Source organism: Asterias amurensis, chromosome 7 (genome assembly GCF_032118995.1).
Source record: "Asterias amurensis chromosome 7, ASM3211899v1".
In the NCBI taxonomy this organism is placed as follows: Eukaryota; Metazoa; Echinodermata; class Asteroidea; order Forcipulatida; family Asteriidae; genus Asterias; species Asterias amurensis.
Window position 1 is genome coordinate 1,122,857 of NC_092654.1, and position 21,670 is coordinate 1,144,526.

Genomic DNA, 21,670 nt, shown 5'->3' on the forward strand with positions numbered 1-21,670 from the left:
TTAAATGTATTACAAAACTGGATCTGCCCTTAGAGCCCAGGCTTCTCAACAGCTCCCTACAGCTCTGTATTTTCCTTGACTACCCCCCCCCCCCTTCAGCTCCCGCCTACTACAGAGCCGATCACTCTACCTTCATACCAAATGACTTTGCCAGACTGGGGCTCATGCAGCAGAATGGTTTAAATTTGCAAAATTGAAAACACTCATAAAAATCTGGGTCCGTCACCCTGAGCAGTGAGGGACTTGTGCTGAATGCTCGAAATGCCCCACAAGGTGGCGCTCTCATACTTAGCCTTGTCGCTCGTCTCTTGAAGAATAGTAACTTTTTAAATTGTTCTTGGGTCCACAAAGAGATTCTGATTGACATCGAATATCTTATCATTTGAATGTTGGACCATTTAAGCTTTCTATTAAGTTGGGTTGAAATCCATTCTTTACTATTTTTCAGATACCCTGCTTATGAACAGGCAGACAGACAAACATAGGCAACAACATTACTCTTAAACATTTCCTTTAAACCCAACCTACATATTTAGGCCCCTTTACCGGTAAATAAAATAGATTTCAAGCCCATCCAATCTCATGCTTGCCCTGTCTGCCTCAAAATATCAAAAAACATACTTTGTTTACTGCACTGAAAATATTTTAAAGAGACACATGTAGAACGTGATGTCCCAATTTTCTGTGTGTCAATTAACCTCATTCCATACTATTGTGATCAGTACTGTACCTCATGCAAGTTTTTTTCTCTTCTTTTTCTAAATTGACGAGTGATGATTTTTTGTAAGCTTATCATGTTCCTGCTGGTCAGGCAACTACCAGTTCATCAAATATTTTTTTTCCAGTTTGGTGGTCATGTATCTGGATTGATTTCAAGGCTTATTTGACCTGGAAAAAAAATACGTAACAACAAATTAGGAGGAGACCCTGACTGCGTGGTCACCTGCACGAGAATCTAGAGCAATGTAATCAGTGAGCCCTCTCTTGTATTCTAATAGGCTAACATATCACTATACAACACTTTAAAACACATTAGGATTGAGCCATAAATAAACAGGACAGTTTGTTTAGAAAAACGTTGTCATAAATTGTCCTTGGAGCTTGGGAATTAAATAGTTTGTTTATAACCTACATATCAGTCAGAAACTAGGTTCTTTTCACACCTCCAACGGGATCGGGAGAAAGAAGAAAAAAATTATCGGGTAGGCAGGACCAAAACGTGATACGGCACAGTTGCCGATAAAAGCTAAATTTATCCCTGCTGTTTCCAGCCCTCCCATTGATAGCCTGGCAGGCAGAGTTTTTGAGTTGGCAGTGGACGTTATTCAGGCATTGTACATGCACGAAGGAGGGATTGGGTTGTCTGGGAGGCCAGGCTTCTTTCCGTCTGTGACACATATACAGCGTCTCATGTTTCCAGCCGGATTGACGCGCAGACAGACTGGAAATGTTTTCTCTCCCGAAACTGGGTCAGTGATGGAAGAGCCGTGGGGGGAAATGTAGGCCAATCCCCAGCGCGCTTGACACCATTAACGCAAGACCTGTCTCACTCATTCCCTTACCGGCTCGGTTTTTATTGCTTAGGCTTTTTTTTTCCCTTCCCCTTTTTGTGTGTGTTGCATTGGTGGATTCCTGATGACGACCTGCGTACGCTGAAGTTCTCTCTCTGGCGACTTCTTGGTCTAGATTTGCCTAGTTTTCATGAGTTGTCAAGCTCTGTCGGCTCAGGGGGATGGATGTTCAGTGACGGACGGGGAAGCTTCAGTGATAGTTGATAGTTCAAATCTCTCGTCCCATTGATCCGCCTTGCAAGACGCTTTGATTCCGTTTCAAACAGTACTTTTTGTTTACATACGTACTGGTGAGTAGCTCAACTGTTATTTTTTTAAGTTAAAAAGTTCCTTTTTTGAAAGTTTTTTTTAGGATTGAGTCTTTTGTTTGAATAACTGTAATCTAAAGCTTATATTTGTTTTTAAAAAGTTGACTGACAGGTTACCAAAGTTAACGATTTGACCACAATTCAAAAGTTTGTTCTGAAGTTTGACGTCTTGCAAATTGTACTTGTTTCTCAGACAAAAAATAAAAGAAGTTCCTTTTTTATATGGGTTTTGTTCAAACTAGCTAAGTTTTTGGTGAAAATTTGCGTAAAATGCTTCGAAGTGAAACTGTTTAAGAATTTTTTTTAAGGAGTGTTTTAAAATCGCTAATAATGTTAGGCTGTTGTAACTTTCTCTCCACCTTGAGTTGAGTGTCTTTTGAAGTGTTTATTTTAATATTTGTAGTTTTATACTTAGTTTTTGTGAAGGAATGTTTTAATTGAGGTGTGTGCAGTGGAATTTGATCGTAAATAGTCGTTGTGTATTCTCATGTTTGTTCTAGCTTGCTTTATTTGGCTTCATGGGACCCTGTCGTTAGACATTTGATTCATATTTCATCTCAAGAACGGAAACATTTGTAATTAATGAAAGTTTGTTTTGATTGAACAAATAGCATAGAAGATACTGTTGCCGTTTGGTAATGTTCCCCATCTCTGCTTGGTATCTGCTCTCTTTCCCTTGCGCAACTTCTGAGAAAAGTTTACAAGAACTGTTGGAAATATTTTGATATTTTGGATTTACACTTTATAAAGGCGATGTTTTTTATTTAACAGTTCTTCAAAAGCCAAAAATTTATACATGTCATGCCTTATCATTGATCACCAACTAACAAAACCAGTAGCTTAATGTTGAACATTTTAAGTTTATTTCCAAAACTTAAGACAAAATCTGAACCTGAATGATTAAATGATGAGGTTCAAATTTGTAATTGGGACCAGAAAATGCTTTGAAGTGCAGAAACGATGAATTGATAAGTCAACATCCATGTAAAGAGTAGAAATGAAAGTGTCCAAGTAATTATTATTGTAACTTTATTAGTTTGTCAAATGATTAGCATTGGATTTTTTGCAATTTCTTGGTTCTCCAAAGTTCAACTTCTAATCAGTTTGCTCTTCTAATCATAAAAGACAATACACAAGATCGGAAAAATCGGGGAAGAAGTTTGAGAATCAACTGGAAAAGATGACTAATTATGCCATTTGAACAAGTAACAATCCTTTGGGTAGAATGTGATCTCAATTCTGCCAAAGGATAGCATTTGAAGACCACTCCCCCATTATCTGTTTATTTATTTATTTTGATTGCGGTAAGCAAAATACTGGTATTATCTATTATTATTAAGTTTATAAAAGTTGCATGATTTTATGTGTTTTTTTTATTGAAGACTCAAAGAGTGAAGGCGAATCTACTCCACCCCAAAAAATTAAATAAATTTAAAAAACGAATAATTAAAACAAAACAAACACACTCAAAACCCGAAATGATTTTCTTTCCCTTTCTGTAAACTTTCTGTTTACGCATTTCCTGAGGAAACCCATCGTGTCACGTTCTTGTTTGGTGTTTGAGGTTTAACACAGACTGATATACAAACTAACCCATGTTTCTTGATATGAACCAGGAACCAGTAACTAGACATAAATTAACCTGGATTCCTTAGTATCCAATTGCAAAGTTGTTCTAGTTTCATGAGCTGCTGGTGGTGTACATGTACATGTACACGTAGCTATAAGGCCTCCTGCCATTCGATAGAGTTCGCATGTCATGATTGTCAGCCAATACCGGCTTGCATGTCAACAAACTAGTACTATTTATTTTTTATTAATTTTTTTTTATATCTTTCTGGTAATGACATTAATGTACCCTTAAAAGTGCTTGCAATGTGACCTGTAGGTCTGGAGATACTGGTGTAGAGAAGATGAAGAAATGCCAGTGTTATAAATCGAAATGAGTTTAAACAATTTCTATTAAAGCAAACAAGATTTGTATAGAAAGAGAAACAAATGTTTAGCTCATTGTGATAATGTTTCAGAGAATGTTTTAAATGTAGAAACTCAAAATTACTTGGGTTAAATCATGAGAAACAGCTTTCTGCTATTTTCTTTTTTCTTCGTATGATTTGGTTTTTTTTTTCTCTTTCTCACAAATGTGGATTTGGAAAATATGAAAAATCCAAATGAATTGAATTAATGATTCCAACAAATTGATTTTGATACCACTGATTCTTCCATCTGGAAATTATGTCTTTTAATAATTGCTGTTGAACAACTGGAACCCTTTGTCTCAAAGGACCCAGAAATAAAAATCAGATTAACTCGATCGATTGACCTACATAGAATGTATACAAAGTGTTGTATAAACCCTCCAGTCACGCGATAGAATTCTAAGAAGAACAAATAAAACCACATGATTGTTTTTGTTTCCTGTTTTGGCAAACACATGAAAATAATGAAAATAGTCACTGAAATGACAATCCACAGTATCTTTGTATACTTTTTTTATAAAAAGCATGAATGTTTGTTTAAGGAAGTGCTGCCTCAATTCTAGATCAATTGTTGGGTTATTTCTCAAACCTAAATTCTCTCCCTTTCCCCCACTTACAAGAGCAAACTTTATTCTTTGATATTTTCTTTAGAAAACGCGTCAGTGATCCAGAAAGTAAAAGCATCCAACGAAATTAATGCCTCCTTTCAGAAAAGCCTGCCTCGCCAAAAGCCAAGTCACTTGAAATACATTTAAGTTTCATCCCTGCTCTGAGTGTGATATTAAATTACGGAGAATTTCTGGAAAGCCTGCCCCAGTTCCCTTTTTGACTAGCGAGGGAGGCAGACAAAAGTTCAAAATTCATTGCCTTCTCTTTTAAGCGTTTCTAGGAGCCCTAGATTGGATCACAGCCCTAGGATTGCCCCAATTCCAGAGAAGCGCCAAGTTTTTGTGTATTGTGTTTGAAACAATTGGTTCCATGCGCAGCTGAATTAAATAAATAAAAGGATAATGGGAAAATAATTCCGATGATGAAGCCCTAGTTTAGGTTGAGATCAAATTTAAGGCAGTTAAATCAGCCCAAGAATTGACACAATCGTAGTCAGCTTAGGAGCAGATATTATTGCGAGTCTAAATGGGGTTATTTTTACACACATGTGTGTAAAAATAATCTTTTTATGATATAAAGCTCGGTCTGTCTGCAAATATTTCTCACTTGAGTAAAGAAAAACCTTGAGGAATTCCATTTTGTATAATTGTTCTGTGCTTAACGCTCTGACCGTAAACGCAAGAATTTCTGCAGTTGTTTACTTTTGTGTAATCTTTTTATGCAGTTAAACATAATAAGTATCTGTATGTTTGACCTTTTTTTCTTGCAATTTAAACCTAATTATGGATGCAGAAATACAAGTATGTATGGTTTTAAATATTCTTGCCTTGATTTCAAAAACACTGACTTTGTTTCATCTGCAAAGATGAGTTGTCATTACTGCCAAATTATAGTGGTTTGAATTGTGACATCATACTTAGCAATTCAGATTCAAAATACATCTTAGCTCTTTGTGATAGTAGTTTTACATTATGTTAATCTTGCAGTCATGTAGGCCTACATTTGATTCACCTCCAGAAATAAAACGATAAATTTTTATGAAAATTATGGTATAATTTATAAGTAATTACAGTGTACACCAAGGTTTCTGTTTTGTTTCTCTTTTTTCCCCTTCATTAAAAAACGATTTTCCACTTAAGGGAACCAGCATAGCATTTAAACTCGGTCAAAATATTTGACCGAGTTAACCATGACAGGGTTTGGATTCCTGCTGGCTTCATCACGACGGTCTTGCTGGCGCCAGGCCGGCTTAGTTTCGACCTTGGCTTTCAGCGAATATAGGTTAACTTCTATTTAATGAGACATATATGGAGGGGGTGTGGGGAGGATATGGCGGGGGGGGGGTGCATGGACCTTCTTACATCCAAACATATGGCTCTGTGTTTCTTGAAACAGTAACAGACTTTAGTTATTAACACTACAGACCTCAAAATTGATAATTTTTAAGTGTATTTTAAAGCTGCGGATATAATTTCTTTTTAAAACTAAGATATTCTGAGAAAGATATAGGGCTTTTATCAGCATCTGACCAGTAAACTTATGACGGGTCAAGTCAGATGGTCATTTGTATTTTTAAAATGAATATTAATTCTTCAAGATGTAATATCTTTAAGATTTTATCAAAATTTATGTTAAAATGTGGACTTTCATTGTAACCAAATATCTTTCAATTCGTTTTTGTGTCAAATACCCTAAAACACATAATACACAAACTTTAAGTATCCTCAAATAAGAACAGTTCAATTTAAAAGGTAAATATGATAGAGTCGTGAAAAGAATAAGGTTACACCTTGACCTATATGTGTCCTCGACCTCTACATAATTATTCGGCCATGAAATCAACACGCATAGAAACAGCTGGGTTTGCGCACATCATAAATTATGGTCTTTACCACGCATTATTCGTGCACCATCTCTCTGCCCAGTCTCTAAGGGAAACAATGTACTTTATGGTTTTGTACAAATATTCAACTGAATGTGTCCAGTATGACTCCCTAAGCTACAAAAAAATAAGTACTAAGGACATTGAGGCTACATTTATATAAAGGCTATTTTAAAATATACCTTAGTGGGTTTGTGATGGCTACATGTAAGTACAGTGCATGTAGGGCAATATAAGACCTCTTTGTTGTTGTTTACAGACACATAATTGATTGGTTTCAATGACAGGTGTAAAAACAATATATTCAAAGACTATAAATGCTGCTTTGCTGGGATGTTTTTTCCTCTTACATGTATGGGTCTGTGTAGAAGTCTCAAATGTTCTTTTGATATGAAGTTTACAGCAAAAAGACTTAACCAAAGCTCTTGGTTTAACCTTTAAGAGCTTTTTGCCTGAGGAATGGGAGCGCTTAAACTGAACTATAACCCAATGTGCAAAATTGATATCATAGATCATCAAACATTCAACCCACCACACAAGCATGGTGTCATGTGTTAAACACTAAGAAAAGCACACTCAAGTCTCTCCTGGTAATGCTCTGCAATACTGTGTGGCATGTCCCCACAACACACACGTGTCATTACACCGTAGGCTTTAACAATCCCTATTATGACCTCATTCTATGAACTGTCTAAACAAACGTGCAGTCAGCTTGTCTCCGAAATACCACGCTAAGTTAGCAACAATTTAGGTGTTGTTTTTAGGAACGAACGGAGAGCGAGAAAAGAGGTTAATTATAAACACAGGTTTGATCTTGATTGTATAGCGGGCCAAGGGTGCGGGGCGTGTGTTTTTGACTACTCTTTAATCAAATGTTAAAAGGAAATTGCCATTTCATATTGGGATATTGACAGTTTCCTGGAATATTAAGTAGCAGGAGGAAAAACAGACTTGTGCAAGTCTCTTAATTTATTAGTTGTTTTATACATTTTTGTAGGTGCGTCAAGTAAAATTTGATTGAGAGGTTTACATGATGTTTCCTTAGAATTGATAGAGGAAGGAAAATATATGAATTATTGAAACAATAACAAAGATTGACTCTCATATCCAAAACTGAAACAAGGCTAATTAAAGCAGTTTTTGTTTTACAAAAAGTATAAAATAGCCATCAACAAAAGTACGGGGAGGGGGCAGCTTTTAGAAAGCAGCTTCAGTTAAACTTCTAATAAGTTTCTCCCGAAAGTGCCATTGCGTTCATTTAAGAAATTGTCAGGGAGAATGTGTGTTGGACAAGCCTAAAAATCCCCCAAATCATTGTTTTTCAGTTTCCGACGTCAACTTAAACACATTTTTCTCGTTACATTGTATTTTGGCAGTACTGTATCGATTGATCCCTGTCAGCGCTTAAAACAATATAAATCAGGAAATAGCCGTGGGGTTTTGCTGCATCATTATGAATGCCAACCGTGAAGATGTAGGCCGAGAATCAGGTCGTTAAATCAGGTCACGTTAATAATCACCCCCGCCTGCTTGTCTACTCCCTTCACCCAAAAGGGAAAAAAAGCGGTTAATGAAAAAAAAGAAGGGGGAAAAGACCCTAGCCCTGACCGAATAACGAACACTAGCATGTACACACACACATGAACAACGTGCACTTTATTAAATAATAGGCCAGCCACAATCTCTCATCCACATGAGTAAATCCAGGGAATGATGCATATTTGTTGGGGGCCAGCCTACATGATCAGAATTTAGATCTAAGCTGCTGGAGATCACCCATTGAAGAGAGTCTCTCCCTCCTTCTCTCTGCTAACGTTACCCTGGGCGTCATGGGGGTACGATAAACTAGCATCCGCAAGAGCTGTCAGCTACTCTCGTGGCAACTTATGTAGGTCACCGCGAGGTGGATGGATAGAAAACTGGGTCAGAGGCAATCTAGGCCAAGATAAACTCAAGGAGTTGTTATGCCCTCATTTTTTCCCTTCTCCGGTCTTCTTAAACTATGGCAAGGCCCTCGTTGTTATGGCTATTTATAGACCTCTGTTAAAGCAGCGCCCTTTCTTGGATGTTTTTTTATGTCTTCTTAAACTGAAACGGGTATATTGTCAACACTTTGATGCGATTACTTACCAATATTATTGGTTTTTCCCCCACCGTGGGACAGCTCCAGGATTGTTGGTGAGACCAGAAGGCCTGGGGAAATTAGAGCTGACAATTGGAATGTTTGGGGGAAATCACGTTCTTTGGCTATTCTGAATAGAATTTGATAAATATTGCAGTTGATTTTATTTGGTGGTGGATTTTGGATGGATAAATTCTGACAAGGGCTGATTAGTTAGTTGTTCTGCCATTTCAGTTGTACAGAGTATCTGGGTTTCAAGGGTGAAGAATTCAAAATATTCTATGGCAGACTTATGAATCTTCTGCATAAAGTATATTTGACAATGTAGATTGCCTAATAACTAGAAAATGTTTCTTTCAAAAGAAGCCATTGGTGGTTGTGTGTTGGTGGAGAGACATTTTACGAGAAAAAATGTTTTGGTTGAGAAAATTTTTACACAAAATTTTGCTTGAAGGAAGAGGGAAGTACTGTAAATGCTAAATGAGCAATATGTGATAAATAGGCTTGCATAATCCAGTTTGAATGTCACATGGCTTGTCAATAATGCCAAGGAAGGTCAACCTACCCACTCACCCTTTTTGATGGAATAACTTTTTTTTAGACCAGGTTGTGAAAATGCATGAAGTTGAACCAAATTTGTGTGTAGCAAAACAAGCAAACCAACCTGTTTTTTCGTTTTTATTTTATATTTTATTTGGACATTGTTTCACGATATTCAACACACAGACAAAAAAAGACAAAAATTGTATCAGGCAAGGAAATTATCCTTTGAAAGCGTTGTAAAAAGTACGGTCAATTTGAAGACAAAAACATCTGGGTTTTCAAAGAGTGATACTGGCTGTGACTCATTGAAAATAAACATCAATATAAAACATTTTTATTGTCTTTTCCTGAACTAGATATGACTCAGTGAATTAAAGTAAATAAAAAAAGACTCAGTCGAATAAGTGGGACTTGTAATGTAATTCAAATTGGAAACAATTACAGCTTAAGTACACGGTTAAAGTACAGTAAACCACAACCTTTTGATTGATTGAGATGGCCCAACAATCCTCCGATGATGAAACCACATTTAGCTCTAATTTGGTCTGAGAATCTTTTAACTATTTAACAGTAGCTCAAATAAGTCAGTGTTCTGGCATGACTCACTTGACATGCTTGATGTGGTCTATTCAGGCGGAACATTTCTCATTTGAAGACTAAACAAGATGAGCGCACTCCATGTCTCTTTGTTTGTTGTTTGTCCTGACAACCCCCCCCAACCCTCCATTGTTAATGTTTGGAGCGACCTATAAATATTCAACACTGGTTAATTATTATTTTTATAATTATGCATCTGATAAGTAACTTATTGCTACAAAAGTCCATACAGGTTTTTTTTAGTGAGGTTGAAATAAACTGAGGAGTTCAGTGTTTTAGGAACGTGACTTTTTCTTTTAAATAAATATTTTTGCCATTGTTTGTGGTGGGGGGGGGGGGGGTGGTGGGGGTAATTACAAATAAAAACAACTGGTTTATATATGTAGAAAATATTTGTGCATGTCATTGTAACCAATCTGACCAATTCATGTTTGTTTGTTGGTAAAATAATCTGCCGGAGACAGTTTCCCTTGTGGTTTATAACTTGATATGTAAAATAATCTTTAAGTGTGGTCACAACTACAACAACAGTTTCGACAAGCCCCTCTCATCTGAGTTTTGTTAGCTTACAGATTCCCAGCTTCTACCCTCTTTGGCCCACGCACTAACAGTACCAGGCACCCAAACTTGTTTACTTGTTTGACATGACGCAATGTTTAAATTTCATTCTCAAGTGATCACTGAATGTCTACAATAATTGAACTCCAAAAAGCAGACTTATGCGATAAGGTTCACAGACATGGTTCTGAAGGACAACCAGTCAATATCTATATAGGGGGTTGAAATTAAGGTTAGTGTGCCAAACTCAGGAGGTCACCCGGAGGTGAAATACATTTGGTGTAATGCCAGGACTCATTCCGAGTTTTAGTTTTAGACGCAGTCCACTTTTGCTGGCTCAAAGGTCAACTACGTTTCAGGACTGCCTTAAATACGATAGAGGTCAACTCGTATTCAGGTTAGCCAACAGTCACCTAGTTCTAAGTGCAACAGCGTGGTGCCCTGATTTTCAAAGTCACAGGCAGTGTGTATACGTGCGGCAGTTCATAAGGCTTGTCAATTGCTCCATCCTGTGCAGCGCTGTAATAAGTAAGCACCAGCGGTAACTTGGACCTGTGATTTCTATGTAGACCCATCTGTTGGTACACGGTCGAACATCAGTGGTTGGTCTGGCATTTAAGTTTCCCCCTCCCCCTCACCATACTAAGGTCTTTCCGTGCGTGCAATTTGATTGTCATTGGCTGCTTTGTCAGGGAAGTTGTGAGTTGCGTCTTTTGTGTTGTTGCTTCTTCGCTGTGGTCTGTGGAGAGTAAGGGGTAAGTTGATTGCTTAGAGTGTTAGGATTTCATGGCTGTAGTAAAGAGATTTTCAAAGTTGTCATTATTTTCAAAGGATGATTATTGCTTAGTGTGAGTAACACCACCATAATATTGATACAGTTGTTTCAACTCATTCTGATAACTTTGTCGTTATAAGAGTTTTTAGGATGTGTAATTTTACACCCTTAAGCATTTTTTAATTCCCCCTTAGACTAGCTCTATTTAGTTACCTTCAGCTTCCTTTTCCCCCGCATTTTCTCCAGTCTGTAAAAGACTAGGTTGTTCACATCCCAAGTACCACAAGCCCAATGAATGCTATCGCAATAATGTGTCCGCATACAGAGCTTGGTACCATCAGTCATTCCTGCTCGTATCCCAAGGGATCAGAGCTTTGGATTAGCGCTGATCCAAGACCATTAACCAAATCAGGTCAAACAGTTTATCAATAAAGCAACCAGGGTCTACCAGGATCTACCAGCTAGTCACTGGGGTCTACCGGGCTCACCTTGTCCTCGTCCTACATGTACAACCATAGGAATGATGTTACACTCCTTACCAACAGCCAACACCAACAACCTTCTCGCTGTAACCCAACCCTACAAGAATCATAATCCCACATGCCTGCCTGTCAACGACCTGGCTATAAATCTTTCATTGGTAATTCATGTCACGTCTTTGCCCTCATTCCCCCCCCCCCACCTTCCATTATTCCAAACCAAAGCCTTGGAAAATGGATTATGCTCTCATGGTAGTCAGAACCAAAATGTTCCCTTTTTCCATTTCATCCCTCCGTCACGTCACGCTGAATTTCTTGTCTGAGCGGCCTGATCATTGGAACTGGGCCGCCTGAAAGGTAAGCCTAAACCCTTGGGGTGGCTGACCATAAAATCCCCATGTTCAAACAGAAAAGTGTAAGGGAATTGGGGAGGAGTTTCAAACAAAGAGTAAGATGACTGTCTCATTTATCAACTTTCAATGGTTTGCTGTATTTACAGTGTACTATACAAATAGTTACGGGTATAGTTAATGGTTTCAATCAAAATCTTGACTTTTCCGTTAAAACATTATCTCAAAAGTATTGTTTCCAACTGGATCAAAATCAAAGAAAAGTTTGTACTTTTTTTTAATGGCTCTGAACTTTACAGAATTCCTGCATTCTGGAAACCTCCAAAAAATGAAGAAGAAAAAAAGAAGAAAAAAAAGATAAATTTGTGGCCGAAAAGTAACTAATTATCATTTGCAGGGAAACATGAAGCTGGCAACCCTTTTTTGAAGGTAGAAAACTCCCTGATAGTTGTGAAGAAGAATCATTGCGGTGGTTTGTGATTGTCTTTTTTTAGCGCCACAGAAACACCTGATTCCAATGACTGACACTCCATTCTTGCATATCCATTAGAAAAACAAATACTCCATTCTTGCATATCCATTAGAAAAACAAATACAGCCCTAACCTTCCAACCCTTTTGCCACATCTTATACCACAATCCTTTCATATTTTCCACCACCCTTGAAAAAAAATGTAATTCCAAATCAATAATGATCCTCCTCCACAGCCCTTTGTCTGTGACCCAGATTAAAGCTATTCCTAGAAATATGCTTAGCCTTGTATCCAGACTGCGCGAGCCTCCCTCCTACGTAAGCACATGCTGTGCTAATTTCAGCCGAGAACTCTGCCCACATCGGGAGAAGAGAAAAGAAAAAAAGGAGGAAAAAAAAATAAGTAGGCCAGACGTCGTCAGTGATCACAGGATCTCGGTTTCTATGAAGTGGGCCATGTTTCAGGGCTGGCACAGGGGCTTGAATTTAATTTATTTATAGCACTGTGTGTCAGGGAGATTTTATTATTATTTATTACGCTATTCACCCTGCCTTGATGTGAGCACTCATTTAAGCTTGAACTTTGAGAGATGGCGGATGTGTGGATTTCATTTTACTTTGCTTTGTCATATAGGGCTTCCAGGGGATTTTAAATACATTCAAACCAAACCAAAGCTTCAGACATGGACTTATTGTATTTTGTTTAGATTACTAATTTAGGTCATGTTTGGATACTGACGATAAGGATGGAATAACATTGGAGCTCGTGCAAATTGCTGAATTGCTTTATTTCATATTTAATATCAAGCTTACGGTACATTTAATCTACTCATATGTGACCCATTATTCCATAAGATACCCTTAAAACAGCAACAATTTTTGTAAACTGTTTTCTCAGACACAACATTATTACAAACTTTTCAAAACAGAAACTAAGATGAAAACATTGGAGGCCAGTTTTATAAAGGCAAGGTTGGACATTGCACATTTTCCAAAGAGTCATCTGAATAAGCTGGGCTGGGCCCAATTTTATAGAGCCGCCTAAGGGTAATTAAGTACAACAAAAGTTTGCTTACCAACAATTGATTTTTCATGACTTTTCCCATGAGTATGCTCCAGGTGAGAAAAGGTTTCTGCTAAGCAGATCAATTAGTTGATTTGTGGTCCTGTTTCTTTTTTTTGTCAAGTCTCATTTGCTTTGGTTCAATTTGGAGAAAGAATTGTTGATAAACTATTGCCTTTAACTAAATTGATCTTCAATTCATATGTGCCCAAATTTCTGTATGTTTATGATGCAGACAATAACATTTCTATTTCTAATACAGATAGCATCTTTAACTGGGCAAAGTAAAGAGTATGTGCCCACATTTCTGTATGTTTATGATGCAAACAATAACATTTCTATTTCTAATACAGACAGCATCTTTAACTGGAAAAAGTAAAGAGTCGTCAGTTTCATTTGTGAACTTTTAAAAAACCAGTAATTGAAAAAAAGTCTGTAAGGAAACGATCACTCAGTTTAGTTTCGTACAACGGACTTGAATAATACCTAGTATTTCCTGCAGCAGCTGACATACAAGTTTACATATGGACTAACCCGTATCATCCGAAAGCCCCAAGCCAACAACAGACTCCCCGTTAAAAACCCACGTTCGGAGCACAGCGTAGGTTGATCATAATTTCTTTCCCGGCATCTAGAGAAATGTGTGTACCTTATAAAAACCTGACCTACATTGATATATAGGGCATGGACCCTTGAGGTGCTATCTCCGTTGTGTGTATCGGAACCAGGTGGATCAATTGTGGGTCAGGTCACTGGCTCTGGATGGCCGTAGCAATCACACGTTGAGGCAAAGTGACACTAGAGTGACATGGGTAGAATTATAATAACCAAGGTTTTGCAGTCCTTTAATGACCACTGCTGTCCCTGGGATGACCATGGCATGATGATCAACCTCTGCGTCACAATTTGCTTGAATTGCTTCTGATGACGGCACTGTTTTGATAATCCAATCATCTAAACTAGAAGGTTATGAGGAGAACATTTTACCAGTCTTTACAGTATGTGTTCCATCTGTTTCAAAATTTGCTAGTAACATGTTCATTAAATTCTTGCTAATAAAGTTGACTTGAAGAATATAAATTGTTATTTTATTTTGCATTAAAAATGAAAATGATATTTATACTCAATGAAAAATAAACATGAGAGTCTGTAGGATGGGTTACCAAAAGTCACACAAAAAAGTCTTCCAAAAAAATACAAAGCCAAGTAAAAGGCCCTGGCCCTTAAAGAAATTTGGCAGATTCAATTTTAATCCCCCCCCCCCCTGGAGATGGAAATATTTCAGTAAGAATCTTGTTGTTAATCTAAAGAAAATATATAGGAGGATAAAGTAAAAATTTAAGGGTATTTTAATTTCAACTGTAATTTACGTTGTTTGAATGAAAATAATCCTATGCAGTATCTGCAGTCCCTCCAATGTGGCACCGTGGTTCACAAAGTGCGTGTTATAAATCAAAAGAGACCAAATCCATTTGTTGTGAAAGAGAAAGCGATATAACCCCCCCCCCCCCCTCTCCAATGGAGGTCAAGAAGGCAGCGTCCTAACATGACACCGCTTGTATGGTGAAGGCTCGTGGAGCTTTCGATAGAAAAATGTGTATATCCGGACCGTATAAACGCTCTTAACTCAATTGTTTCGCGGAAGTCAGAATCTGATGCTGTTTTTGTGTCCTGTTAACCTAGAGTTACCCTGGAATTTGTGGGAGCTTTTTTTCCCTTTCTCATTTTCTGCTGAAATGTTCTAGATAGGCTCCCCACCACAGTCAAAGTCAATCAGTTTAAATTCTTAGAAGTGAAACCAACAATTTGGCGTTCTTGGTGTCCAGATTGGTGTGCACTGTCGGTGTAAGTTTTGAAAACCAGGTTATCTCTGAGAAAACAAATCTGTGCATAGATAGAATATACATGAGTCTTGAAGATTAATGCAGTCTGTCTTGTAGATCAGGTGAAAAAATGTTGGAGAGTGGGATAATCTTAGAGGAGACTGGGATAATCTTGTAGGATTTGTGATAAACATCTTAGGGGTTGTAGAGGAGGAGTTGATCCAATTGGTTGAATCCTCTAATCCTCTAGCCACTCCATGTATGTTAATTTATCCATAACATTTGGATATCTACTGAGACAAATTGTGTGCTATTTTAACTGCTTAACTTGTTTGTTTGATTGATTAACCGTTATTTTACTTATCTTTCTGGTTAATTTGCAGGGCAAAATGAGTGTAATGACTGGGGGCTACGGCTATGCCGTCTTGTGCCGAGTATGTGGAGACAAAGCATCAGGGTTTCACTACGGCGTTCACGCCTGCGAGGGTTGCAAGGTAAGGAGTGGATTCAAAACAAAAAATCATTTGTCTTTTAGATGTTCTGACCTTAGACAATCAAAATCCAACAGTCTTGCTTGATTCTGATAGATTCGGTTCTGCATAGCTACAGGCCAGGAATTCAACTTTGAGAGGCCATTTTCATTCTGCAAAGGACACTTCCTTTGTTTGAAGTGTTTAAAGTCTATGGGTAACATTTGAAGGCACCAAGGCCAAAACTAAGGGCAACACAGGCCATGGTGCCTCCCTGTCATCCCAGGTTTGTAGTTGGTTGTAATACTGGGTCTTCCCACTAATGGTTAAGTGGTCCTTGCTGCTCATACAACATCTTTATAATTAGGCAGTGTTTAACCAGTATAAATCTCACACTTCTTTTGTTGTTTTGTAAAATTTGTTTCCAACTGCGAAGCCTATAGCATGAGCAAGTCTTATATGGTTTTGAACTGTTTGGATTCTCTTGGGTTCTTGATATGAGATTATTGACTTGTGAAGAAAATTAAATCATGCCCTCATTGTGCCCAAAGTTTTGAACTCGTTTGAGGCTTGCACTTTCAATGGCAACATCAATTAATTAAGAAGAAGAGGAATGCAAGGCTTCAAGTTGAATTCTGCTTCTTCTAATGGTTATCTTAATGCAATTATATCGACCCGTATTCTACTGGGTTTTTTTTTTTGAGCGAGCGACAGAGACATCAATGAATCTGTGTCACTTTATTAGCTTTAGTATTCACAGGATATGTTGTCTTAGTGTTAATCATTACAACCTTACTGTGTGTCTAAGACTTGACCAGGATGACAATGGTACACGCTCCTCAAAAGTGCAATGGAAGAGGTCAGAAGTGACAGAAATTATACGAAAGTGCTTTATTGCAGAAGGGTTGTCAGGACTTGGGGTGGGGCTGGGGATAGTGGGGGGGGGGGAAGGTCAAATTTAATGCAACATTTGTCAGCATAAGTAACTGTTGCATTCAACGGATCAAATTATAGAATTCAACGTTTTTCAGGACAATGATTTGCATCCAGTCAGCCAATACACAATTTAGCTGATTTACAAAACAAGATATTGTGTAAAGAGTTCTAGAAAGACAAGCTGTTTCTGTTGTTGGTCATTGTTACACTTTAATCTTGAGTTACTATTTGGCTCATTGTTAACTTTAATCTTGAGTTTACACTGTTGAACAAAGGTCACTTTGTCATTCAAGTAGTTTTTAAGATTCTGGTTGAACGCCATTTAATATTCAGGACTGCGTTTAAATGTCACTCCCTAAAATCGATCCTTAGTTTGGGCCCTTCCTCCGGAGACACTGAATATTGAAACCAATCTCTTGATAAGTGGCTCATGTGACAAAGTTAGAAGTTTCAGCTAGGCCCCTAACCACATTGCTGATGGTCTAATGCAGAAGACGCTCCCAAGCATTTGATAAATTAGCATGATTACGGAGGGCGCCACGGCCACTTAACACAATGGCAAAAGGGCGTCCGTAAAAGGGCACAGTTCTCGGAAGGACGTCACTAATGTAGGACAATATTAGTTTTTTCTAATTTCACATCATTGATGTCTAGTCAGTAATAAGCCTGTTGCTCGGTAACCCCGTCCCCAAACAAAACAACGATTATCCGAGGATTTCCTGTAGCAATTCGTCAGAAAATGGATGACTTGATCATCCATAATGTCTTCTAATAACAATTAGGAACAAAGTGCTTCATTACTTCACAGCTGCACAGTACAGAAGAGAGAAGAAAGTACAGATGTACAAAGCATGTCTTGAATGTCAGAAACTGACAGGGACATTCTGATGGGAGACATGTTCATTTCAATGTTGACTTCACAAAATCAAATTTTGATGCAGTTCCAATCGCTCCACTAATTTGGGATTGATGTACATGTAGACGTGGTTTTAGTAAAAATTTTCAAGGGAATTCTGATAGGCTTAAGGGAAAGTTTGTGGATCTCCCAAGATCCAAAGGATGGTCGTTCTTTTTTTTTTAATTTGCAAATATAGTTTGTGGGCCTCCTGTCTAGTGTAAACCAAAAACAGTTGATTGGATTTGGGGACTAAATTTACTTACAAAAAGTAAGGATTAAACTCAATTTTTGTATTTTATGAACAACCTATCTTAAAAAGAGAAATTCTGTAACAGTTAACATTTTCCAAGTTTAGCTTTTGTATTAAATATACGTGTTAAGAGTCACTTCTAAATTTGTGCGCATGCTACCTTTAATATTGTCGTGCGTGCACGTCCACTGGTTTTGATATGCAAGTAGAGCATGAACTCTGTTTAACCTGACGTTTTATTTATATAAAGGGGGCACTGTGTAATAAAAATATCACATGATTGATGTTTACGTTGTGTAGCCAGAACGACTGGTAGCGCTGTAATGATAAACTTATTAATTATTATTTAGTTCTTGTCAAACCTGAGGTACACGTAAACAAGCACAATTTTTTTTTTATATTTATAGTTATATACATTTGCACCATTATTTTTTCTAATATTGGTTTTTAAAATGAATCATTTATATAATGTTTGCTGAAAAGGTACAGAAAAAGGTGAAGGAGAAAATGAATTGGGAATTTGCATCAGTACTGTTGTATTATTATTATACTCTTTTTTTGTGTAAAATTTATGTTCTCTTCTTATAACATAAATCAACAATCCAGCTCCTTTATCGGCAAATAAGTATTAACTGTGTTAGTTAGCAAATATACAAACAAAACTATGACTGCATTTCTTTGTTTAAACATTGTTTTTTTGTAGATTTTGATTTTTTTAAATATATTTTCTTTGAAATTGTTCTATATATAGTTGTTTATACAGTTGATTTTACTTTAAAAACAAGAAAAAGCTACGAATTCTGTGTCTTCTGCTCTCTATTGGTTTCTTTATCCAATACTTCCAATAAACTTCCACTCCGTTCAAGATTTCTGACGCCATTGAAATAAAACTTAACTCATTGCCATTTTCTCCAGTGATTTTGGTTCCCTGCATCAGTCATCTAGAACTAAGATTTATCTGTCTCATCATTATCTCCCATCGAATCAAACCTTAGTCATGATAGTGTCTTCATTTGGTTTCCAGCATATAATTTCCTTAACAACTTCTTAAAGATCAGGAGTACGATTCATGGAGTTAGTCCCATAAGATTTGATTATCGGTCCCATCCTCTTCTTCTCTTGAATCTTAAAAACTACTCCTCCTCAAAGACCCTCTTCCTTCTGATGACAACTCCACCTGTCTGACGCTATCACCATTTCTCTGTCTCTCTTGAACCCTAGGGCTTCTTCCGTCGCAGCATTCAGCAGAACGTCAAGTATCGCGTCTGTACCAAGGGAGACGAATGCCTCATCATGAGGATTAACAGGAATCGCTGCCAGTACTGTCGACTCAAGAAGTGCCTCCACGTTGGCATGTCCAAGGATGGTAAGAGAGCATTTTTCTCTTTCTCCCAATGGCCCTTGATCGTCCAAGCAGTCCCGTAGATAGTGACCGATTAGCTGTGGCCGGGGTCAGGGTAGAGCAGATTCATGACCCTATACCCTGGATTGAAAAACACTTACAGATAGTAAAACAGATAACAGAGGCTGGGTTATTCAAGTATTCAAATTGATGACCTACTTGAAGAGGAAGCAGCAAACAAAATTCTCTAACAAAACCTTGCCTAACATCTCACAAAAATGTATGGATTATTTACAAACAATGGATAAAAACAAATTATGGAAACAAAAAATAATGGATAAACAAAAACAATTGATAAAAAAAATTGATAAAAAATATTAATTACTTACTAACACAAAAACCTTGTTGCATAAAGTACAAATACAAAAGAGTTCTTTTATTTTATTTGTCCCTTTCTCTTCCTCCGAATTGTCTTTCCTCAGCTGTACGTCTCGGACGATGCCCTAAGAAATGCAAACCTCAGGGTATGCCAATCCCGTCCCCGCCCAAGTCACCTTCAGGTGAATACATCATCAACCCAGAGGAGACTCAAATGAAGATGGAGCAGTTGATTCTTAGTATACATGAAGCCCAGAAGAAAACGCTATGGGATTGCTTTACATTCAACGGATGGAGCGAGTACTTTCCATCTATCGTAAGGGACTCTTTTTTTCTTTTCTTTTTCTTTTTGATGAAAGAGTGACCTTTTTCCCCTGTTCCCTTGCTGAAAGAGTGAATGACGTCTGTCAAGATATACTTTTGGATTGTTATATTGCACCTATGAAAAGAAATTGTCCATGAAATTCTTGATGTCAATGTGTGTTATGTAGAGGCGAATGCTGCCCTCTGTTGTTCATTCCTATTTTACAAGCCTTTACTGTTGGCCAACTGATCTTACTCTCACAAGTGGGTGAAGGTGATTTCTAGTTGATATAATGTCTACTATCGGAACTACACATTTAAAAGAGAGATTTAACCACATGGTTATACTGCAAATATCCTATAGTTGCCGATTCCCCTCCCCGCCCAAGTCGCCCTCAGGTGTACACATCATCAACCCAGAGGAGACTCAAATGAAGATGGAGCAGTTGATTCTTAGTGTACATAGTATACAGAGTAAAAAAAAAAAAATAATTTAACTTTAGAATTGACTCATCAATTACTCTTTGAAGAACAACACCTATCAACAACAATCTAAAATTGATTAATTCTTTACCATTTTGTTTTATGTTGTTACCTCCAGATTAACAGAAATAGCATTGCAACAAACACCCAGAGTCAGACCAAACTTATTACTGACCTCGTGACCAACAACTTCACTCCGTCAATCACTCGCATCATCGGCTTTGCCAAGATGATCCCAGGCTTCTTGAACCTGGATAAAGACGACCAGATCACGCTACTCAAGGGCGGATCGCTGGAGGTTTTATTGGTCCGTCTAGCTCAGGTCATCTCGGTTAAGGATGGAATGTGCGCACTAATAGAATACCACAAGGTATGCACTCATCTTGGTTTTTTTTTTAGATCATATTTAATTGAAAGAAACAAACTACTTCTAAAGTGAAGTAATTTGCATTTTTATTGTTTCAGAAAATCTCTTAAAAAAATTATCACCTGACCATAATTTTTGTTCTAGTGGTTTATCCTCCAGACCACAACTGAAAACCTTCGAAAAAGGTGAAAAATGACTGAATATAACATATTTGTTTCGTGTTGTTAGTGGAGCATAAAAAAAACACTTTGCTGACAAGATACTGGACAAGATGCATGTCTAGCTTTCACTTATATTCTTTTTATTATTTTGACTTCTCCAAGTCACTTTCACTTTCCTTTGACAAAAGATTTGTGTTTATTTTGAGAGACAGTCAGTTCATTTAATATATTTGTCCAGTAAGTAAAACATTCTTTCTACAAAGGGTCAATAAAGTAATGTTTTTCCCCTGTTTATCCAATTGCACTATAAACTAAACAACTTCAGGGAAGCCTTTTGTTTATAAATAGAATGAGTTAACCTTTCATGAGAGAAGTAGAATTGTTTGAGCTTTAAATTCAAGAAGAGAACATACAGAGGATCGCAGCAGATGAGGCGTCTTTAAGCAACCCCTACCTCCCCACTTCCTTCCTTACTAAGTTCTTTTCCCGCATCTCGTCCCCGAGTAGATGATTATTGACGTCTTGATTTTTCTTCTTTCCTTCCTGAGCAGGAACTTAGCCATGACGGGACCAAGATAACACCGCTGATCGAAATCATCCAGGATGTGATTGAGTTCGGACTGAAATTCAAGCAACTGGATCTAACCAACTGCGAGGTGGCGCTATTTACTGCTGTCATCCTATTATCGGCAGGTGTGTATTCTTTCTTTCTTACTTCTTTCTTTCAATCTTTTCATTTTCCACTTTGTGTGGGAGTTGTAGTCCATGTCTGCTAGCATATTTTCCTATTTTTTGTTTTCCAAGTGCCTGGCATATTGTTGCATTACTGTTTTAAATCAATTGTGATTTTTAAACTTATTTTCGTCAATGAGGTTAAGATGGCACTTTAATTCCTATCATTGTTATATGCAATGAGTTTTGTATCTTTTCTGGTTTAAATTTTATTGTGAAC

At 37.4% G+C, this 21,670-nt stretch overlaps 1 protein-coding gene across 5 annotated transcripts in view; it reads left to right on the forward strand.

The window, feature by feature from the left end:
- LOC139939682 (nuclear hormone receptor E75-like) overlaps positions 1 to 21,670 on the forward strand; it is a 47,225-nt gene that overhangs the window by 18,553 nt on the left and 7,002 nt on the right. For 3 of the 5 annotated variants that reach the window (XM_071935745.1, XM_071935747.1, XM_071935748.1), the window contains 5 exons: positions 15,514 to 15,624; positions 18,906 to 19,050; positions 19,509 to 19,720; positions 20,309 to 20,560; positions 21,270 to 21,411. In XM_071935745.1, the coding sequence (XP_071791846.1) occupies positions 15,520 to 15,624; positions 18,906 to 19,050; positions 19,509 to 19,720; positions 20,309 to 20,560; positions 21,270 to 21,411 (856 nt within the window). In that variant the 5' untranslated portion in view covers positions 15,514 to 15,519. Of the gene's footprint in view, positions 1 to 1,527; positions 1,862 to 10,576; positions 10,925 to 15,513; positions 15,625 to 18,905; positions 19,051 to 19,508; positions 19,721 to 20,308; positions 20,561 to 21,269; positions 21,412 to 21,670 lie in introns of those variants that run through there. The other 2 variants (XM_071935746.1, XM_071935749.1) reach the window with 2 other exon arrangements.